At 33.3% G+C, this 20032-nt stretch overlaps 1 protein-coding gene across 1 annotated transcript in view; it reads left to right on the top strand.

The window, feature by feature from the left end:
* The window catches only part of LOC134577697 (uncharacterized), a 131032-nt gene that overhangs the window by 64279 nt on the left and 46721 nt on the right, over positions 1–20032 (top strand). The window contains exons 15-35 of the mRNA XM_063436559.1: positions 126–155; positions 1041–1070; positions 1959–1988; positions 2877–2906; positions 3792–3821; positions 4710–4739; positions 5625–5654; positions 7456–7485; positions 8375–8404; positions 9249–9320; positions 10874–10903; positions 12340–12369; positions 13258–13287; positions 14133–14204; positions 15094–15123; positions 16009–16038; positions 16884–16955; positions 17496–17525; positions 17644–17673; positions 18765–18794; positions 19682–19711. Coding sequence (XP_063292629.1) covers positions 126–155; positions 1041–1070; positions 1959–1988; positions 2877–2906; positions 3792–3821; positions 4710–4739; positions 5625–5654; positions 7456–7485; positions 8375–8404; positions 9249–9320; positions 10874–10903; positions 12340–12369; positions 13258–13287; positions 14133–14204; positions 15094–15123; positions 16009–16038; positions 16884–16955; positions 17496–17525; positions 17644–17673; positions 18765–18794; positions 19682–19711 — 756 coding nt within the window. The remainder of the gene's footprint in view (positions 1–125; positions 156–1040; positions 1071–1958; positions 1989–2876; positions 2907–3791; positions 3822–4709; positions 4740–5624; positions 5655–7455; positions 7486–8374; positions 8405–9248; positions 9321–10873; positions 10904–12339; positions 12370–13257; positions 13288–14132; positions 14205–15093; positions 15124–16008; positions 16039–16883; positions 16956–17495; positions 17526–17643; positions 17674–18764; positions 18795–19681; positions 19712–20032) is intronic.

Here is a 20032-nt window from a genome sequence, read left to right as displayed (position 1 = left end):
CATATTATTGTAATGCTCGGCAGATTATTGATTTTACTTCAATTAAATAATTACAATATATGAATGCAATTGCGTTATTCCAGAAAAGTGTAAATTTCATTAAAGTTTTTTCCCTATTTCCCAAGGACTGGAAGTTTTGATTCCTGAAGGAAAAGGTAATAAACAATTAAATGTGAATATTTGTCAGTTTTTTTTTTTACTAATGTCCAAATGGCCCCGTATCGAACAGGGCAAAAAAATCTGGTGCTGTACGTGGCCATGTGCACTTCAAAATCCAAACCTTGTTCATGCTGTGTAACAATGTCTGGATTCTGCACTGCAGGCGCTGAATGGGCTTGAATTTTGTCCAAATTTCAGCTTGACTGAACTCTGCCATAAAGCTGAATTCTGGACCCAAATTGTTAAAATCCAAGTCTGAATTCGTCAAATATGGATCTAAATTGAAAAAGTTTAGAATTTTTGTAAAACTGGTGCTGTGTGAATATTCTGAATCCTTCACTTGGAATTGCGTTCGGATGCGAAAAGCACTGATTTAATTCGGACAACGAATGCATCTGGCAATTGTTAAAGATTCGCTAGGTACGGGCCAATTCTAACTGGAATATTTTAAGTACAAATAAAGTAGAAAAATGAAAAACCAATCTTAAAATTCATTAAATCTATTACTGAAGTACATCTCATTATTTTTTAAGGACCTAAAGGTGGGATCCTTGGAGGAAAAGGTAATTTACAAATAAATGTACATATTAAAAGCACAGGAAGATTCTGTAGCATTAGCATACCTCTAAAAATGTATAAAAATCACTAACGTTACACCAAATGTTTTCTTTTCTTTTCTAAGTTCTGGAAGGTCTGCTACCTGGAGGAAATGGTAATTTAGAGATAAATGCTAATATTTAAAGTGTAGAGTGATTATCCATATTATTGTAATGCTCGGCAGATTATTGATTTTTCTTCAATTAAATAATAACAATATATGAATGCAATTGCGTTATTCTAGAAAAGTGTAAATTTCATTAGTTTTTTCCCTATTTCCCAAGGACTGGAAGTTTTGATTCCTGAAGGAAAAGGTAATAAACAATTAAATGTGAATATTTGTCAGTTTTTTTTTTTACTAATGTCCAAATGGCCCCGTATCGAACAGGGCAAAAAAATCTGGTGCTGTACGTGGCCATGTGCACTTCAAAATCCAAACCTTGTTCATGCTGTGTAACAATGTCTGGATTCTGCACTGCAGGCGCTGAATGGGCTTGAATTTTGTCCAAATTTCAGCTTGACTGAACTCTGCCATAAAGCTGAATTCTGGACCCAAATTGTTAAAATCCAAGTCTGAATTCGTCAAATATGGATCTAAATTGAAAAAGTTTAGAATTTTTGTAAAACTGGTGCTGTGTGAATATTCTGAATCCTACACTTGGAATTGCGTTCGGATGCGAAAAGCACTGATTTAATTCGGACAACGAATGCATCTGGCAATTGTTAAAGATTCGCTAGGTACGGGCCAATTCTAACTGGAATATTTTAAGTAGAAATAAAGTAGAAAAATGAAAAACCAATCTTAAAATTCATTTTATCTATTACTGAAGTACATCTCATTATTTTTTAAGGACCTAAAGGTGGGATCCTTGGAGGAAAAGGTAATTTACAAATAAATGTACATATTAAAAGCACAGGAAGATTCTGTAGCATTAGCATACCTCTAAAAATTGTATAAAAATCACTAACGTTACACCAAATGTTTTCTTTTTTTTTTTAAGTTCTGGAAGGTCTGCAACCTGGAGGAAATGGTAATTTAGAGATAAATGCTAATATTTAAAGTGTAGAGTGATTATCCATATTATTGTAATGCTCGGCAGATTATTGATTTTACTTCAATTAAATAATTACAATATATGAATGCAATTGCGTTATTCCAGAAAAGTGTAAATTTCATTAAAGTTTTTTCCCTATTTCCCAAGGACTGGAAGTTTTGATTCCTGAAGGAAAAGGTAATAAACAATTAAATGTGAATATTTGTCAGTTTTTTTTTTTACTAATGTCCAAATGGCCCCGTATCGAACAGGGCAAAAAAATCTGGTGCTGTACGTGGCCATGTGCACTTCAAAATCCAAACCTTGTTCATGCTGTGTAACAATGTCTGGATTCTGCACTGCAGGCGCTGAATGGGCTTGAATTTTGTCCAAATTTCAGCTTGACTGAACTCTGCCATAAAGCTGAATTCTGGACCCAAATTGTTAAAATCCAAGTCTGAATTCGTCAAATATGGATCTAAATTGAAAAAGTTTAGAATTTTTGTAAAACTGGTGCTGTGTGAATATTCTGAATCCTTCACTTGGAATTGCGTTCGGATGCGAAAAGCACTGATTTAATTCGGACAACGAATGCATCTGGCAATTGTTAAAGATTCGCTAGGTACGGGCCAATTCTAACTGGAATATTTTAAGTAGAAATAAAGTAGAAAAATGAAAAACCAATCTTAAAATTCATTTTATCTATTACTGAAGTACATCTCATTATTTTTTAAGGACCTAAAGGTGGGATCCTTGGAGGAAAAGGTAATTTACAAATAAATGTACATATTAAAAGCACAGGAAGATTCTGTAGCATTAGCATACCTCTAAAAATTGTATAAAAATCACTAACGTTACACCAAATGTTTTCTTTTTTTTTTTAAGTTCTGGAAGGTCTGCAACCTGGAGGAAATGGTAATTTAGAGATAAATGCTAATATTTAAAGTGTAGAGTGATTATCCATATTATTGTAATGCTCGGCAGATTATTGATTTTACTTCAATTAAATAATTACAATATATGAATGCAATTGCGTTATTCCAGAAAAGTGTAAATTTCATTAAAGTTTTTTCCCTATTTCCCAAGGACTGGAAGTTTTGATTCCTGAAGGAAAAGGTAATAAACAATTAAATGTGAATATTTTTCAGTTTTTTTTTTTACTAATGTCCAAATGGCCCCGTATCGAACAGGGCAAAAAAATCTGGTGCTGTACGTGGCCATGTGCACTTCAAAATCCAAACCTTGTTCATGCTGTGTAACAATGTCTGGATTCTGCACTGCAGGCGCTGAATGGGCTTGAATTTTGTCCAAATTTCAGCTTGACTGAACTCTGCCATAAAGCTGAATTCTGGACCCAAATTGTTAAAATCCAAGTCTGAATTCGTCAAATATGGATCTAAATTGAAAAAGTTTAGAATTTTTGTAAAACTGGTGCTGTGTGAATATTCTGAATCCTACACTTGGAATTGCGTTCGGATGCGAAAAGCACTGATTTAATTCGGACAACGAATGCATCTGGCAGATGTTAAAGATTCGCTAGGTACGGGCCAATTCTAACTGGAATATTTTAAGTAGAAATAAAGTAGAAAAATGAAAAACCAATCTTAAAATTCATTTTATCTATTACTGAAGTACATCTCATTATTTTTTAAGGACCTAAAGGTGGGATCCTTGGAGGAAAAGGTAATTTACAAATAAATGTACATATTAAAAGCACAGGAAGATTCTGTAGCATTAGCATACCTCTAAAAATGTGTAAAAATCACTAACGTTACACCAAATGTTTTCTTTTCTTTTCTAAGTTCTGGAAGGTCTGCTACCTGGAGGAAATGGTAATTTAGAGATAAATGCTAATATTTAAAGTGTAGAGTGATTATCCATATTATTGTAATGCTCGGCAGATTATTGATTTTTCTTCAATTAAATAATAACAATATATGAATGCAATTGCGTTATTCTAGAAAAGTGTAAATTTCATTAGTTTTTTCCCTATTTCCCAAGGACTGGAAGTTTTGATTCCTGAAGGAAAAGGTAATAAACAATTAAATGTGAATATTTGTCAGTTTTTTTTTTTACTAATGTCCAAATGGCCCCGTATCGAACAGGGCAAAAAAATCTGGTGCTGTACGTGGCCATGTGCACTTCAAAATCCAAACCTTGTTCATGCTGTGTAACAATGTCTGGATTCTGCACTGCAGGCGCTGAATGGGCTTGAATTTTGTCCAAATTTCAGCTTGACTGAACTCTGCCATAAAGCTGAATTCTGGACCCAAATTGTTAAAATCCAAGTCTGAATTCGTCAAATATGGATCTAAATTGAAAAAGTTTAGAATTTTTGTAAAACTGGTGCTGTGTGAATATTCTGAATCCTTCACTTGGAATTGCGTTCGGATGCGAAAAGCACTGATTTAATTCGGACAACGAATGCATCTGGCAATTGTTAAAGATTCGCTAGGTACGGGCCAATTCTAACTGGAATATTTTAAGTAGAAATAAAGTAGAAAAATGAAAAACCAATCTTAAAATTCATTTTATCTATTACTGAAGTACATCTCATTATTTTTTAAGGACCTAAAGGTGGGATCCTTGGAGGAAAAGGTAATTTACAAATAAATGTACATATTAAAAGCACAGGAAGATTCTGTAGCATTAGCATACCTCTAAAAATTGTATAAAAATCACTAACGTTACACCAAATGTTTTCTTTTTTTTTTTAAGTTCTGGAAGGTCTGCAACCTGGAGGAAATGGTAATTTAGAGATAAATGCTAATATTTAAAGTGTAGAGTGATTATCCATATTATTGTAATGCTCGGCAGATTATTGATTTTACTTCAATTAAATAATTACAATATATGAATGCAATTGCGTTATTCCAGAAAAGTGTAAATTTCATTAAAGTTTTTTCCCTATTTCCCAAGGACTGGAAGTTTTGATTCCTGAAGGAAAAGGTAATAAACAATTAAATGTGAATATTTTTCAGTTTTTTTTTTACTAATGTCCAAATGGCCCCGTATCGAACAGGGCAAAAAAAATCTGGTGCTGTACGTGGCCATGTGCACTTCAAAATCCAAACCTTGTTCATGCTGTGTAACAATGTCTGGATTCTGCACTGCAGGCACTGAATGGGCTTGAATTTTGTCCAAATTTCAGCTTGACTGAACTCTGCCATAAAGCTGATTTCTGGACCCAAATTGTTAAAATCCAAGTCTGAATTCGTCAAATATGGATCCAAATTTAAAAAGTTTAGAATTTTTGTAAAACTGGTGCTGTGTGAATATTCTGAATCCTACACTTGGAATTGCGTTCGGATGCAAAAAGCACTGATTTAATTCGGACAACGAATGCATCTGGCAATTGTTAAAGATTCGCTAGGTACGGGCCAATTCTAACTGGAATATTTTAAGTAGAAATAAAGTAGAAAAATGAAAAACCAATCTTAAAATTCATTAAATCTATTACTGAAGTACATCTCATTATTTTTTAAGGACCTAAAGGTGGGATCCTTGGAGGAAAAGGTAATTTACAAATAAATGTACATATTAAAAGCACAGGAAGATTCTGTAGCATTAGCATACCTCTAAAAATGTATAAAAATCACTAACGTTACACCAAATGTTTTCTTTTCTTTTCTAAGTTCTGGAAGGTCTGCTACCTGGAGGAAATGGTAATTTAGAGATAAATGCTAATATTTAAAGTGTAGAGTGATTATCCATATTATTGTAATGCTCGGCAGATTATTGATTTTTCTTCAATTAAATAATAACAATATATGAATGCAATTGCGTTATTCTAGAAAAGTGTAAATTTCATTAGTTTTTTCCCTATTTCCCAAGGACTGGAAGTTTTGATTCCTGAAGGAAAAGGTAATAAACAATTAAATGTGAATATTTTTCAGGTTTTTTTTTTACTAATGTCCAAATGGCCCGTATCGAACAGGGCAAAAAAATCTGGTGCTGTACGTGGCCATGTGCACTTCAAAATCCAAACCTTGTTCATGCTATGTAACAATGTCTGGATTCTGCACTGCAGGCGCTGAATGGGCTTGAATTTTGTCCAAATTTCAGCTTGACTGAACTCTGCCATAAAGCTGAATTCTGGACCCAAATTGTTAAAATCCAAGTCTGAATTTGTCAAATATGGATCCAAATTGAAAAAGTTTAGAATTTTTGTAAAACTGGTGCTGTGTGAATATTCTGAATCCTACACTTGGAATTGCGTTCGGATGCAAAAAGCACTGATTTAATTCGGACAACGAATGCATCTGGCAATTGTTAAAGATTCGCAGGTACGGGCCAATTCTAACTGGAATATTTTAAGTAATAAATAAAGTAGAAAAATGAAAAACCAATCTTAAAATTCATTTTATCTATTACTGAAGTACATCTCATTATTTTCTAAGGACCTAAAGGTGGGATCCTTGGAGGAAAAGGTAATTTACAAATAAATGTACATATTAAAAGCACAGGAAGATTCTGTAGCATTAGCATACCTCTAAAAATGTATAAAAATCACTAACGTTACACCAAATGTTTTCTTTTCTTTTCTAAGTTCTGGAAGGTCTGCTACCTGGAGGAAATGGTAATTTAGAGATAAATGCTAATATTTAAAGTGTAGAGTGATTATCCATATTATTGTAATGCACGGCAGATTATTGATTTTTCTTCAATTAAATAATTACAATATATGAATGCAATTGCGTTATTCTAGAAAAGTGTAAATTTCATTAAAGTTTTGTCCCCATTTCCCAAGGACTGGAAGTTTTGATTCCTGAAGGAAAAGGTAATAAACAAATAAATGTGAATATTTTTCAGTTTTTTTTTTACTAAAGTCCAAATGGCCCCGTATCGAACAGGGCAAAAAAATCTGGTGCTGTACGTGGCCATGTGCACTTCAAAATCCAAACCTTGTTCATGCTGTGTAACAATGTCTGGATTCTGCACTGCAGGCACTGAATGGGCTTGAATTTTGTCCAAATTTCAGCTTGACTGAACTCTGCCATAAAGCTGAATTCTGGACCCAGATTGTTAAAATCCAAGTCTGAATTCGTCAAGTATGGATCCAAATTGAAAAAAGTTTAGAATTTTTGTAAAACTGGTGCTGTGTGAATATTCTGAATCCTACACTTGGAATTGCGTTCGGATGCAAAAAGCACTGATTTAATTCGGACAACGAATGCATCTGGCAATTGTTAAAGATTCGCTAGGTACGGGCCAATTCTAACTGGAATATTTTAAGTAGAAATAAAGTAGAAAAATAAAAAAACAATCCTAAAATTCATTTTATCTATTACTGAAGTACATCTCATTATTTTCTAAGGACCTAAAGGTGGGATCCTTGGAGGAAAAGGTAATTTACAAATAAATGTACATATTAAAAGCACAGGAAGATTCTGTAGCATTAGCGTACCTCTAAAAATGTATAAAAATCACTAACGTTACACCAAATGTTTTGTTTTCTTTTCTAAGTTCTGGAAGGTCTGCTACCTGGAGGAAATGGTAATTTAGAGATAAATGCTAATATTTAAAGTGTAGAGTGATTATCCATATTATTGTAATGCACGGCAGATTATTGATTTTTCTTCAATTAAATAATTACAATATATGAATGCAATTGCGTTATTCTAGAAAAGTGTAAATTTCATTAGTTTTTTCCCTATTTCCCAAGGACTGGAAGTTTTGATTCCTGAAGGAAAAGGTAATAAACAATTAAATGTGAATATTTGTCAGTTTTTTTTTTTTTACTAATGTCCAAATGGCCCCGTATCGAACAGGGCAAAAAAATCTGGTGCTGTACGTGGCCATGTGCACTTCAAAATCCAAACCTTGTTCATGCTGTGTAACAATGTCTGGATTCTGCACTGCAGGCGCTGAATGGGCTTGAATTTTGTCCAAATTTCAGCTTGACTGAACTCTGCCATAAAGCTGAATTCTGGACCCAAATTGTTAAAATCCAAGTCTGAATTTGTCAAATATGGATCCAAATTGAAAAAGTTTAGAATTTTTGTAAAACTGGTGCTGTGTGAATATTCTGAATCCTACACTTGGAATTGCGTTCGGATGCAAAAAGCACTGATTTAATTCGGACAACGAATGCATCTGGCAATTGTTAAAGATTCGCTAGGTACGGGCCAATTCTAACTGGAATATTTTAAGTAGAAATAAAGTAGAAAAATGAAAAACCAATCTTAAAATTCATTTTATCTATTACTGAAGTACATCTCATTATTTTTTAAGGACCTAAAGGTGGGATCCTTGGAGAAAAAGGTAATTTACAAATAAATGTACATATTAAAAGCACTGGAAGATTCTGTAGCATTAGCGTACCTCTAAAAATGTATAAAAATCACTAACGTTACACCAAATGTTTTGTTTTCTTTTCTAAGTTCTGGAAGGTCTGCTACCTGGAGGAAATGGTAATTTAGAGATAAATGCTAATATTTAAAGTGTAGAGTGATTATCCATATTATTGTAATGCTCGGCAGATTATTGATTTTACTTCAATTAAATAATTACAATATATGAATGCAATTGCGTTATTCTAGAAAAGTGTAAATTTCATTAAAGTTTTTTCCCTATTTCCCAAGGACTGGAAGTTTTGATTCCTGAAGGAAAAGGTAATAAACAATTAAATGTGAATATTTTTCAGGTTTTTTTTTTACTAATGTCCAAATGGCCCCGTATCGAACAGGGCAAAAAAATCTGGTGCTGTACGTGGCCATGTGCACTTCAAAATCCAAATCTTGTTCATGCTATGTAACAATGTCTGGATTCTGCACTGCAGGCGCTGAATGGGCTTGAATTTTGTCCAAATTTCAGCTTGACTGAACTCTGCCATAAAGCTGAATTCTGGACCCAAATTGTTAAAATCCAAGTCTGAATTTGTCAAATATGGATCCAAATTGAAAAAGTTTAGAATTTTTGTAAAACTGGTGCTGTGTGAATATTCTGAATCCTATATTTGGAATTGGGTTCGGATGCATAAGCACTGATTTAATTAGGACAACGAATGCATCTGGAAATTGTTAAAGATTAGCTAGGTACGGGCCAATTCTAACTGGAATATTTTAAGTAGAAATAAAGTAGAAAAATGAAAAACCAATCTTAAAATTCATTAAATCTATTACTGAAGTACATCTCATTATTTTTTAAGGACCTAAAGGTGGGATCCTTGGAGGAAAAGGTAATTTACAAATAAATGTACATATTAAAAGCACAGGAAGATTCTGTAGCATTAGCATACCTCTAAAAATGTATAAAAATCACTAACGTTACACCAAATGTTTTCTTTTCTTTTCTAAGTTCTGGAAGGTCTGCTACCTGGAGGAAATGGTAATTTAGAGATAAATGCTAATATTTAAAGTGTAGAGTGATTATCCATATTATTGTAATGCTCGGCAGATTATTGATTTTTCTTCAATAAAATAATTACAATATATGAATGCAATTGTGTTATTCTAGAAAAGTGTAAATTTCATGAAAGTTTTTTCCCTATTTCCCAAGGACTTGAAGTTTTGATTCCTGAAGTAAAAGGTAATAAACAAATAAATGTGAATATTTTTCAGTTTTTTTTTTTTACTAAAGTCCAAATGGCCCCGCATCGAACAGGACAAAACCATCTGGTGCTATACGTGGCCATGTGCACTTCAAAATCCAAACCTTGTTCATGCTGTGTAACAATGTCTGGATTCTGCACTGCAGGCACTGAATGGGCTTAAATTTAGTCCAAATTTCAGCTTGACCGAACTCTGCCAGACAGCTGAATTCCGGACCCAAATTGTTAAAATCCAAGTCTGAATTCGTCAAATATGGATCCAAATTGAAAAAAGTTTAGAATTTTTGTAAAACTGGTGCTGTGTGAATATTCTGAATCCTACACTTGGAATTGCGTTCGGATGCAAAAAGCACTGATTTAATTCGGACAACGAATGCATCTGGCAATTGTTAAAGATTCGCTAGGTACGGGCCAATTCTAACTGGAATATTTTAAGTAGAAATTAAGTAGAAAAATGAAAAACCAATCTTAAAATTAATTATATCTTTTACTGAAGTACATCTCATTATTTTTTAAGGACCTAAAGGTGGGATCCTTGGAGAAAAAGGTAATTTACAAATAAATGTACATATTAAAAGCACTGGAAGATTCTGTAGCATTAGCGTACCTCTAAAAATGTATAAAAATCACTAACGTTACACCAAATGTTTTGTTTTCTTTTCTAAGTTCTGGAAGGTCTGCTACCTGGAGGAAATGGTAATTTAGAGATAAATGCTAATATTTAAAGTGTAGAGTGATTATCCATATTATTGTAATGCACGGCAGATTATTGATTTTTCTTCAATTAAATAATTACAATATATGAATGCAATTGCGTTATTCTAGAAAAGTTTAAATTTCATTAAAGTTTTGTCCCCATTTCCCAAGGACTGGAAGTTTTGATTCCTGAAGGAAAAGGTAATAAACAAATAAATGTGAATATTTTTCAGTTTTTTTTTTACTAAAGTCCAAATGGCCCCGTATCGAACAGGGCAAAAAAATCTGGTGCTGTACGTGGCCATGTGCACTTCAAAATCCAAACCTTGTTCATGCTGTGTAACAATGTCTGGATTCTGCACTGCAGGCGCTGAATGGGCTTAAATTCAGTCCAAATTTCAGCTTGACCGAACTCTGCCAGACAGCTGAATTCCGGACCCAAATTGTTAAAATCCAAGCATGAATTCGTCAAATATGGATCCAAATTGAAAAAAGTTTCGAATTTTTCTAAAACTGGTGCTGTGTGAATATTCTGAATCCTACACTTGGAATTGGGTTCGGATGCAAAAAGCACTGATTTAATTCGGACAACGAATGCATCTGGCAATTGTTAAAGATTCGCTAAGTACGGGCCAATTCTAACTGGAATATTTTAAGTAGAAATTAAGAAGAAAAATGAAAAAACAATCTTAAAATTAATTATATCTATTACTGAAGTACATCTCATTATTTTTAAGGACCTAAAGGTGGGATCCTTGGAGGAAAAGGTATGAATGCAATTGAGTTATTCTAGAAAATTGTAAATTTCATTAAAGTTTTGTCCCCATTTCCCAAGGACTGGAAGTTTTGATTCCTGAAGGAAAAGGTAATAAACAAATAAATGTGAATATTTTTCAGTTTTTTTTTTACTAAAGTCCAAATGGCCCCGTATCGAACAGGGCAAAAAAATCTGGTGCTGTACGTGGCCATGTGCACTTCAAAATCCAAACCTTGTTCATGCTGTGTAACAATGTCTGGATTCTGCACTGCAGGCGCTGAATGGGCTTAAATTCAGTCCAAAGTTCAGCTTGACCGAACTCTGCCAGACAGCTGAATTCCGGACCCAAATTGTTAAAATCCAAGCATGAATTCGTCAAATATGGATCCAAATTGAAAAAAGTTTCGAATTTTTCTAAAACTGGTGCTGTGTGAATATTCTGAATCCTACACTTGGAATTGGTTCGGATGCAAAAAGCACTGATTTAATTCGGACAACGAATGCATCTGGCAATTGTTAAAGATTCGCTAAGTACGGGCCAATTCTAACTGGAATATTTTAAGTAGAAATTAAGAAGAAAAATGAAAAAACAATCTTAAAATTAATTATATCTATTACTGAAGTACATCTCATTATTTTTTAAGGACCTAAAGGTGGGATCCTTGGAGGAAAAGGTATGAATGCAATTGAGTTATTCTAGAAAATTGTAAATTTCATTAAAGTTTTTTCCCTATTTCAAACCATCTGGTGCTGTACGTGGCCATGTGCACTTCAAAATCCAAACCTTGTTCATGCTGTGTAACAATGTCTGGATTCTGCACTGCAGGCACTGAATGGGCTTGAATTTTGTCCAAATTTCAGCTTGACTGAACTCTGCCATAAAGCTGAATTCTGGACCCAATTGTTAAAATCCAAGTCTGAATTCGTCAAGTATGGATCCAAATTGAAAAAAGTTTAGAATTTTTGTAAAACTGGTGCTGTGTGAATATTCTGAATCCTACACTTGGAATTGCGTTCGGATGCAAAAAGCACTGATTTAATTCGGACAACGAATGCATCTGGCAATTGTTAAAGATTCGCTAGGTACGGGCCAATTCTAACTGGAATATTTTAAGTAGAAATAAAGTAGAAAAATAAAAAAACAATCTTAAAATTCATTTTATCTATTACTGAAGTACATCTCATTATTTTCTAAGGACCTAAAGGTGGGATCCTTGGAGGAAAAGGTAATTTACAAATAAATGTACATATTAAAAGCACAGGAAGATTCTGTAGCATTAGCGTACCTCTAAAAATGTATAAAAATCACTAACGTTACACCAAATGTTTTGTTTTCTTTTCTAAGTTCTGGAAGGTCTGCTACCTGGAGGAAATGGTAATTTAGAGATAAATGCTAATATTTAAAGTGTAGAGTGATTATCCATATTATTGTAATGCACGGCAGATTATTGATTTTTCTTCAATTAAATAATTACAATATATGAATGCAATTGCGTTATTCTAGAAAAGTGTAAATTTCATTAGTTTTTTCCCTATTTCCCAAGGACTGGAAGTTTTGATTCCTGAAGGAAAAGGTAATAAACAAATAAATGTGAATATTTTTCAGTTTTTTTTTTACTAAAGTCCAAATGGCCCCGTATCGAACAGGGCAAAAAAATCTGGTGCTGTACGTGGCCATGTGCACTTCAAAATCCAAACCTTGTTCATGCTGTGTAACAATGTCTGGATTCTGCACTGCAGGCGCTGAATGGGCTTGAATTTTGTCCAAATTTCAGCTTGACTGAACTCTGCCATAAAGCTGAATTCTGGACCCAAATTGTTAAAATCCAAGTCTGAATTTGTCAAATATGGATCCAAATTGAAAAAGTTTAGAATTTTTGTAAAACTGGTGCTGTGTGAATATTCTGAATCCTACACTTGGAATTGCGTTCGGATGCAAAAAGCACTGATTTAATTCGGACAACGAATGCATCTGGCAATTGTTAAAGATTCGCTAGGTACGGGCCAATTCTAACTGGAATATTTTAAGTAGAAATAAAGTAGAAAAATGAAAAACCAATCTTAAAATTAATTATATCTTTTACTGAAGTACATCTCATTATTTTTTAAGGACCTAAAGGTGGGATCCTTGGAGGAAAAGGTAATTTGCACATAAATGTACATATTAAAAGCACAGGAAGATTCTGTAGCATTAGCATACCTCTAAAAATTGTATAAAAATCACTAACGTTACACCAAATGTTTTCTTTTTTTTTTATAAGTTCTGGAAGGTCTGCTACCTGGAGGAAATGGTAATTTAGAGATAAATGCTAATATTTAAAGTGTAGAGTGATTATCCATATTATTGTAATGCTCGGCAGATTATTGATTTTACTTCAATTAAATAATTACAATATATGAATGCAATTGCGTTATTCTAGAAAAGTGTAAATTTCATTAAAGTTTTTTCCCTATTTCCCAAGGACTGGAAGTTTTGATTCCTGAAGGAAAAGGTAATAAACAATTAAATGTGAATATTTTTCAGGTTTTTTTTTTACTAATGTCCAAATGGCCCCGTATCGAACAGGGCAAAAAAATCTGGTGCTGTACGTGGCCATGTGCACTTCAAAATCCAAACCTTGTTCATGCTATGTAACAATGTCTGGATTCTGCACTGCAGGCGCTGAATGGGCTTGAATTTTGTCCAAATTTCAGCTTGACTGAACTCTGCCATAAAGCTGAATTCTGGACCCAAATTGTTAAAATCCAAGTCTGAATTTGTCAAATATGGATCCAAATTGAAAAAGTTTAGAATTTTTGTAAAACTGGTGCTGTGTGAATATTCTGAATCCTACACTTGGAATTGGGTTCGGATGCAAAAAGCACTGATTTAATTCGGACAACGAATGCATCTGGCAATTGTTAAAGATTCGCTAGGTACGGGCCAATTCTAACTGGAATATTTTAAGTAGAAATAAAGTAGAAAAATAAAAAAACAATCTTAAAATTCATTTTATCTATTACTGAAGTACATCTCATTATTTTCTAAGGACCTAAAGGTGGGATCCTTGGAGGAAAAGGTAATTTACAAATAAATGTACATATTAAAAGCACAGGAAGATTCTGTAGCATTAGCGTACCTCTAAAAATGTATAAAAATCACTAACGTTACACCAAATGTTTTCTTTTCTTTTCTAAGTTCTGGAAGGTCTGCTACCTGGAGGAAATGGTAAATTAGAGATAAATGCTAATATTTAAAGTGTAGAGTGATTATCCATATTATTGTAATGCTCGGCAGATTATTGATTTTTCTTCAATAAAATAATTACAATATATGAATGCAATTGTGTTATTCTAGAAAAGTGTAAATTTCATGAAAGTTTTTTCCCTATTTCCCAAGGACTTGAAGTTTTGATTCCTGAAGTAAAAGGTAATAAACAAATAAATGTGAATATTTTTCAGGTTTTTTTTTTTACTAAAGTCCTAATGGCCCCGCATCGAACAGGACAAAACCATCTGGTGCTATACGGGGCCATGTGCACTTCAAAATCCAAACCTTGTTCATGCTGTGTAACAATGTCTGGATTCTGCACTGCAGGCGCTGAATGGGCTTGAATTTTGTCCAAATTTCAGCTTGACTGAACTCTGCCATAAAGCTGAATTCTGGACCCAAATTGTTAAAATCCAAGTCTGAATTTGTCAAATATGGATCCAAATTGAAAAAGTTTAGAATTTTTGTAAAACTGGTGCTGTGTGAATATTCTGAATCCTACACTTGGAATTGCGTTCGGATGCAAAAAGCACTGATTTAATTCGGACAACGAATGCATCTGGCAATTGTTAAAGATTCGCTAGGTACGGGCCAATTCTAACTGGAATATTTTAAGTAGAAATAAAGTAGAAAAATGAAAAACCAATCTTAAAATTCATTTTATCTATTACTGAAGTACATCTCATTATTTTTTAAGGACCTAAAGGTGGGATCCTTGGAGGAAAAGGTAATTTGCACATAAATGTACATATTAAAAGCACAGGAAGATTCTGTAGCATTAGCATACCTCTAAAAATTGTATAAAAATCACTAACGTTACACCAAATGTTTTCTTTTTTTTTCTAAGTTCTGGAAGGTCTGCTACCTGGAGGAAATGGTAATTTAGAGATAAATGCTAATATTTAAAGTGTAGAGTGATTATCCATATTATTGTAATGCTCGGCAGATTATTGATTTTACTTCAATTAAATAATTACAATATATGAATGCAATTGCGTTATTCTAGAAAAGTGTAAATTTCATTAAAGTTTTTTCCCTATTTCCCAAGGACTGGAAGTTTTGATTCCTGAAGGAAAAGGTAATAAACAATTAAATGTGAATATTTTTCAGGTTTTTTTTTTACTAATGTCCAAATGGCCCCGTATCGAACAGGGCAAAAAAATCTGGTGCTGTACGTGGCCATGTGCACTTCAAAATCCAAACCTTGTTCATGCTATGTAACAATGTCTGGATTCTGCACTGCAGGCGCTGAATGGGCTTGAATTTTGTCCAAATTTCAGCTTGACTGAACTCTGCCATAAAGCTGAATTCTGGACCCAAATTGTTAAAATCCAAGTCTGAATTTGTCAAATATGGATCCAAATTGAAAAAGTTTAGAATTTTTGTAAAACTGGTGCTGTGTGAATATTCTGAATCCTACACTTGGAATTGGGTTCGGATGCAAAAAGCACTGATTTAATTCGGACAACGAATGCATCTGGCAATTGTTAAAGATTCGCTAGGTACGGGCCAATTCTAACTGGAATATTTTAAGTAGAAATAAAGTAGAAAAATGAAAAACCAATCTTAAAATTCATTTTATCTATTACTGAAGTACATCTCATTATTTTTTAAGGACCTAAAGGTGGGATCCTTGGAGGAAAAGGTAATTTACAAATAAATGTACATATTAAAAGCACAGGAAGATTCTGTAGCATTAGCATACCTCTAAAAATATATAAAAATCACTAACGTTACACCAAATGTTTTCTTTTCTTTTCTAAGTTCTGGAAGGTCTGCTACCTGGAGGAAATGGTAATTTAGAGATAAATGCTAATATTTAAAGTGTAGAGTGATTATCCATATTATTGTAATGCACGGCAGATTATTGATTTTTCTTCAATTAAATAATTACAATATATGAATGCAATTGCGTTATTCTAGAAAAGTGTAAATTTCATTAGTTTTTTCCCTATTTCCCAAGGACTGGAAGTTTTGATTCCTGAAGGAAAAGGTAATAAACAATTAAATGTGAATATTTGTCAGTTTTTTTTTTTACTAATGTCCAAATGGCCCCGTATCGAACAGGGCAAAAAAATCTGGTGCTGTACGTGGCCATGTGCACTTCAAAATCCAAATCTTGTTCATGCTATGTAACAATGTCTGGATTATGCACTGCAGGCGCTGAATGGGCTTGAATTTTGTCCAAATTTCAGCTTGACTGAACTCTGCCATAAAGCTGAATTCTGGACCCAAATTGTTAAAATCCAAGTCTGAATTCGTAAAATATGGTTCCAAATTGAAAAAAGTTTCACATTTTTGTAAAACTGGTGCTGTGTGAATATTCTGAATCCTATATTTGGAATTGGGTTCGGATGCATAAGCACTGATTTAATTAGGACAACGAATGCATCTGGAAATTGTTAAAGATTCGCTAGGTACGGGCCAATTCTAACTGGAATATTTTAAGTAGAAATAAAGTAGAAAAATGAAAAACCAATCTTAAAATTCATTAAATCTATTACTGAAGTACATCTCATTATTTTTTAAGGACCTAAAGGTGGGATCCTTGGAGGAAAAGGTAATTTACAAATAAATGTACATATTAAAAGCACAGGAAGATTCTGTAGCATTAGCATACCTCTAAAAATGTATAAAAATCACTAACGTTACATCAAATGTTTTCTTTTCTTTTCTAAGTTCTGGAAGGTCTGCTACCTGGAGGAAATGGTAATTTAGAGATAAATGCTAATATTTAAAGTGTAGAGTGATTATCCATATTATTGTAATGCTCGGCAGATTATTGATTTTTCTTCAATAAAATAATTACAATATATGAATGCAATTGTGTTATTCTAGAAAAGTGTAAATTTCATGAAAGTTTTTTCCCTATTTCCCAAGGACTTGAAGTTTTGATTCCTGAAGTAAAAGGTAATAAACAAATAAATGTGAATATTTTTCAGTTTTTTTTTTTTACTAAAGTCCAAATGGCCCCGCATCGAACAGGACAAAACCATCTGGTGCTATACGGGGCCATGTGCACTTCAAAATCCAAACCTTGTTCATGCTGTGTAACAATGTCTAGATTCTGCACTGCAGGCACTGAATGGGCTTAAATTTAGTCCAAATTTCAGCTTGACCGAACTCTGCCAGACAGCTGAATTCCGGACCCAAATTGTTAAAATCCAAGTCTGAATTCGTCAAATATGGATCCAAATTGAAAAAAAGTTTTGAATTTTTGTAAAACTGGTGCTGTGTGAATATTCTGAATCCTACACTTGGAATTGGGTTCGGATGCAAAAAGCACTGATTTAATTCGGACAACGAATGCATCTGGCAATTGTTAAAGATTCGCTAGGTACGGGCCAATTCTAACTGGAATATTTTAAGTAGAAATTAAGTAGAAAAATGAAAAACCAATCTTAAAATTAATTATATCTTTTACTGAAGTACATCTCATTATTTTTTAAGGACCTAAAGGTGGGATCCTTGGAGAAAAAGGTAATTTACAAATAAATGTACATATTAAAAGCACTGGAAGATTCTGTAGCATTAGCGTACCTCTAAAAATTTATAAAAATCACTAACGTTACACAAATGTTTTCTTTTCTTTTCTAAGTTCTGGAAGGTCTGCTACCTGGAGGAAATGGTAATTTAGAGATAAATGCTAATATTTAAAGTGTAGAGTTATTATCCATATTATTGTAATGCACGGCAGATTATTGATTTTTCTTCAATTAAATATTTACAATATATGAATGCAATTGCGTTATTCTAGAAAAGTTTAAATTTCATTAAAGTTTTGTCCCCATTTCCCAAGGACTGGAAGTTTTGATTCCTGAAGGAAAAGGTAATAAACAATTAAATGTGAATATTTTTCAGTTTTTTTTTTTACTAATGTCCAAATGGCCCCGTATCGAACAGGGCAAAAAAATCTGGTGCTGTACGTGGCCATGTGCACTTCAAAATCCAAACCTTGTTCATGCTGTGTAACAATGTCTGGATTCTGCACTGCAGGCGCTGAATGGGCTTAAATTCAGTCCAAATTTCAGCTTGACCGAACTCTGCCAGACAGCTGAATTCCGGACCCAAATTGTTAAAATCCAAGTCTGAATTCGTCAAATATGGATCCAAATTGAAAAAAGTTTCTTTTTTTTGTAAAACTGGTGCTGTGTGAATATTCTGAATCCTACACTTGGAATTGGGTTTGGATGCAAAAAGCACTGATTTAATTCGGACAACGAATGCATCTTGCAATTGTTAAAGATTCGCTATGTACGGGCCAATTCTAACTGGAATATTTTAAGTAGAAATAAAGTAGAAAAATGAAAAACCAATCTTAAAATTCATTTTATCTATTACTGAAGTACATCTCATTGTTTTCTAAGGACCTAAAGGTGGGATCCTTGGAGGAAAAGGTAATTTACAAATAAATGTACATATTAAAAGCACAGGAAGATTCTGTAGCATTAGCATACCTCTAAAAATTGTATAAAAATCACTAACGTTACACCAAATGTTTTCTTTTTTTTTTATAAGTTCTGGAAGGTCTGCTACCTGGAGGAAATGGCAATTTAGAGATAAATGCTAATATTTAAAGTGTAGAGTGATTTTCCATATTATTGTAATGCTCGGCAGATTATTGATTTTACTTCAATTAAATAATTACAATATATGAATGCAATTGCGTTATTCCAGAAAAGTGTAAATTTCATTAAAGTTTTTTCCCTATTTCCCAAGGACTGGAAGTTTTGATTCCTGAAGGAAAAGGTAATAAACAATTAAATGTGAATATTTTTCAGTTTTTTTTTTACTAATGTCCAAATGGCCCCGTATCGAACAGGGCAAAAAAAATCTGGTGCTGTACGTGGCCATGTGCACTTCAAAATCCAAACCTTGTTCATGCTGTGTAACAATGTCTGGATTCTGCATTGCAGGCACTGAATGGGCTTGAATTTTGTCCAAATTTCAGCTTGACTGAACTCTGCCATAAAGCTGAATTCTGGACCCAAATTGTTAAAATCCAAGTCTGAATTCGTCAAATATGGATCCAAATTTAAAAAGTTTAGAATTTTTGTAAAACTGGTGCTGTGTGAATATTCTGAATCCTACACTTGGAATTGCGTTCGGATGCAAAAAGCACTGATTTAATTCGGACAACGAATGCATCTGGCAATTGTTAAAGATTCGCTAGGTACGGGCCAATTCTAACTGGAATATTTTAAGTAGAAATAAAGTAGAAAAATGAAAAACCAATCTTAAAATTCATTAAATCTATTACTGAAGTACATCTCATTATTTTTTAAGGACCTAAAGGTGGGATCCTTGGAGGAAAAGGTAATTTACAAATAAATGTACATATTAAAAGCACAGGAAGATTCTGTAGCATTAGCATACCTCTAAAAATGTATAAAAATCACTAACGTTACACCAAATGTTTTCTTTTCTTTTCTAAGTTCTGGAAGGTCTGCTACCTGGAGGAAATGGTAATTTAGAGATAAATGCTAATATTTAAAGTGTAGAGTGATTATCCATATTATTGTAATGCTCGGCAGATTATTGATTTTTCTTCAATTAAATAATTACAATATATGAATGCAATTGCGTTATTCTAGAAAAGTGTAAATGTTATTAAAGTTTTTTCCCTATTTCCCAAGGACTGGAAGTTTTGATTCCTGAAGGAAAAGGTAATACACAAATACATGTGAAAAATTTACAGGGTTTTTTTTACTAAAGTCCAAATGGCCCCGTATCGAACAGGGCAAAAAAAATCTGGTGCTGTACGTGGCCATGCGCACTTCAAAATCCAAACCTTGTTCATGCTGTGTAACAATGTCTGGATTCTGCACTGCAGGCGCTGAATGGGCTTGAATTTTGTCCAAATTTCAGCTTGACTGAACTCTGCCATAAAGCTGAACTCTGGACCCAAATTGTTAAAATCCAAGTCTGAATTCGTCAAATATGGATCCAAATTGAAATAAGTTTTGAATTTTTGTAAAACTGGTGCT

This window comes from Pelobates fuscus, chromosome 11 (genome assembly GCF_036172605.1).
Source record: "Pelobates fuscus isolate aPelFus1 chromosome 11, aPelFus1.pri, whole genome shotgun sequence".
Lineage (NCBI taxonomy): Eukaryota > Metazoa > Chordata > Amphibia > Anura > Pelobatidae > Pelobates > Pelobates fuscus.
This window is presented reverse-complemented; position numbering and strand designations above follow the sequence as displayed.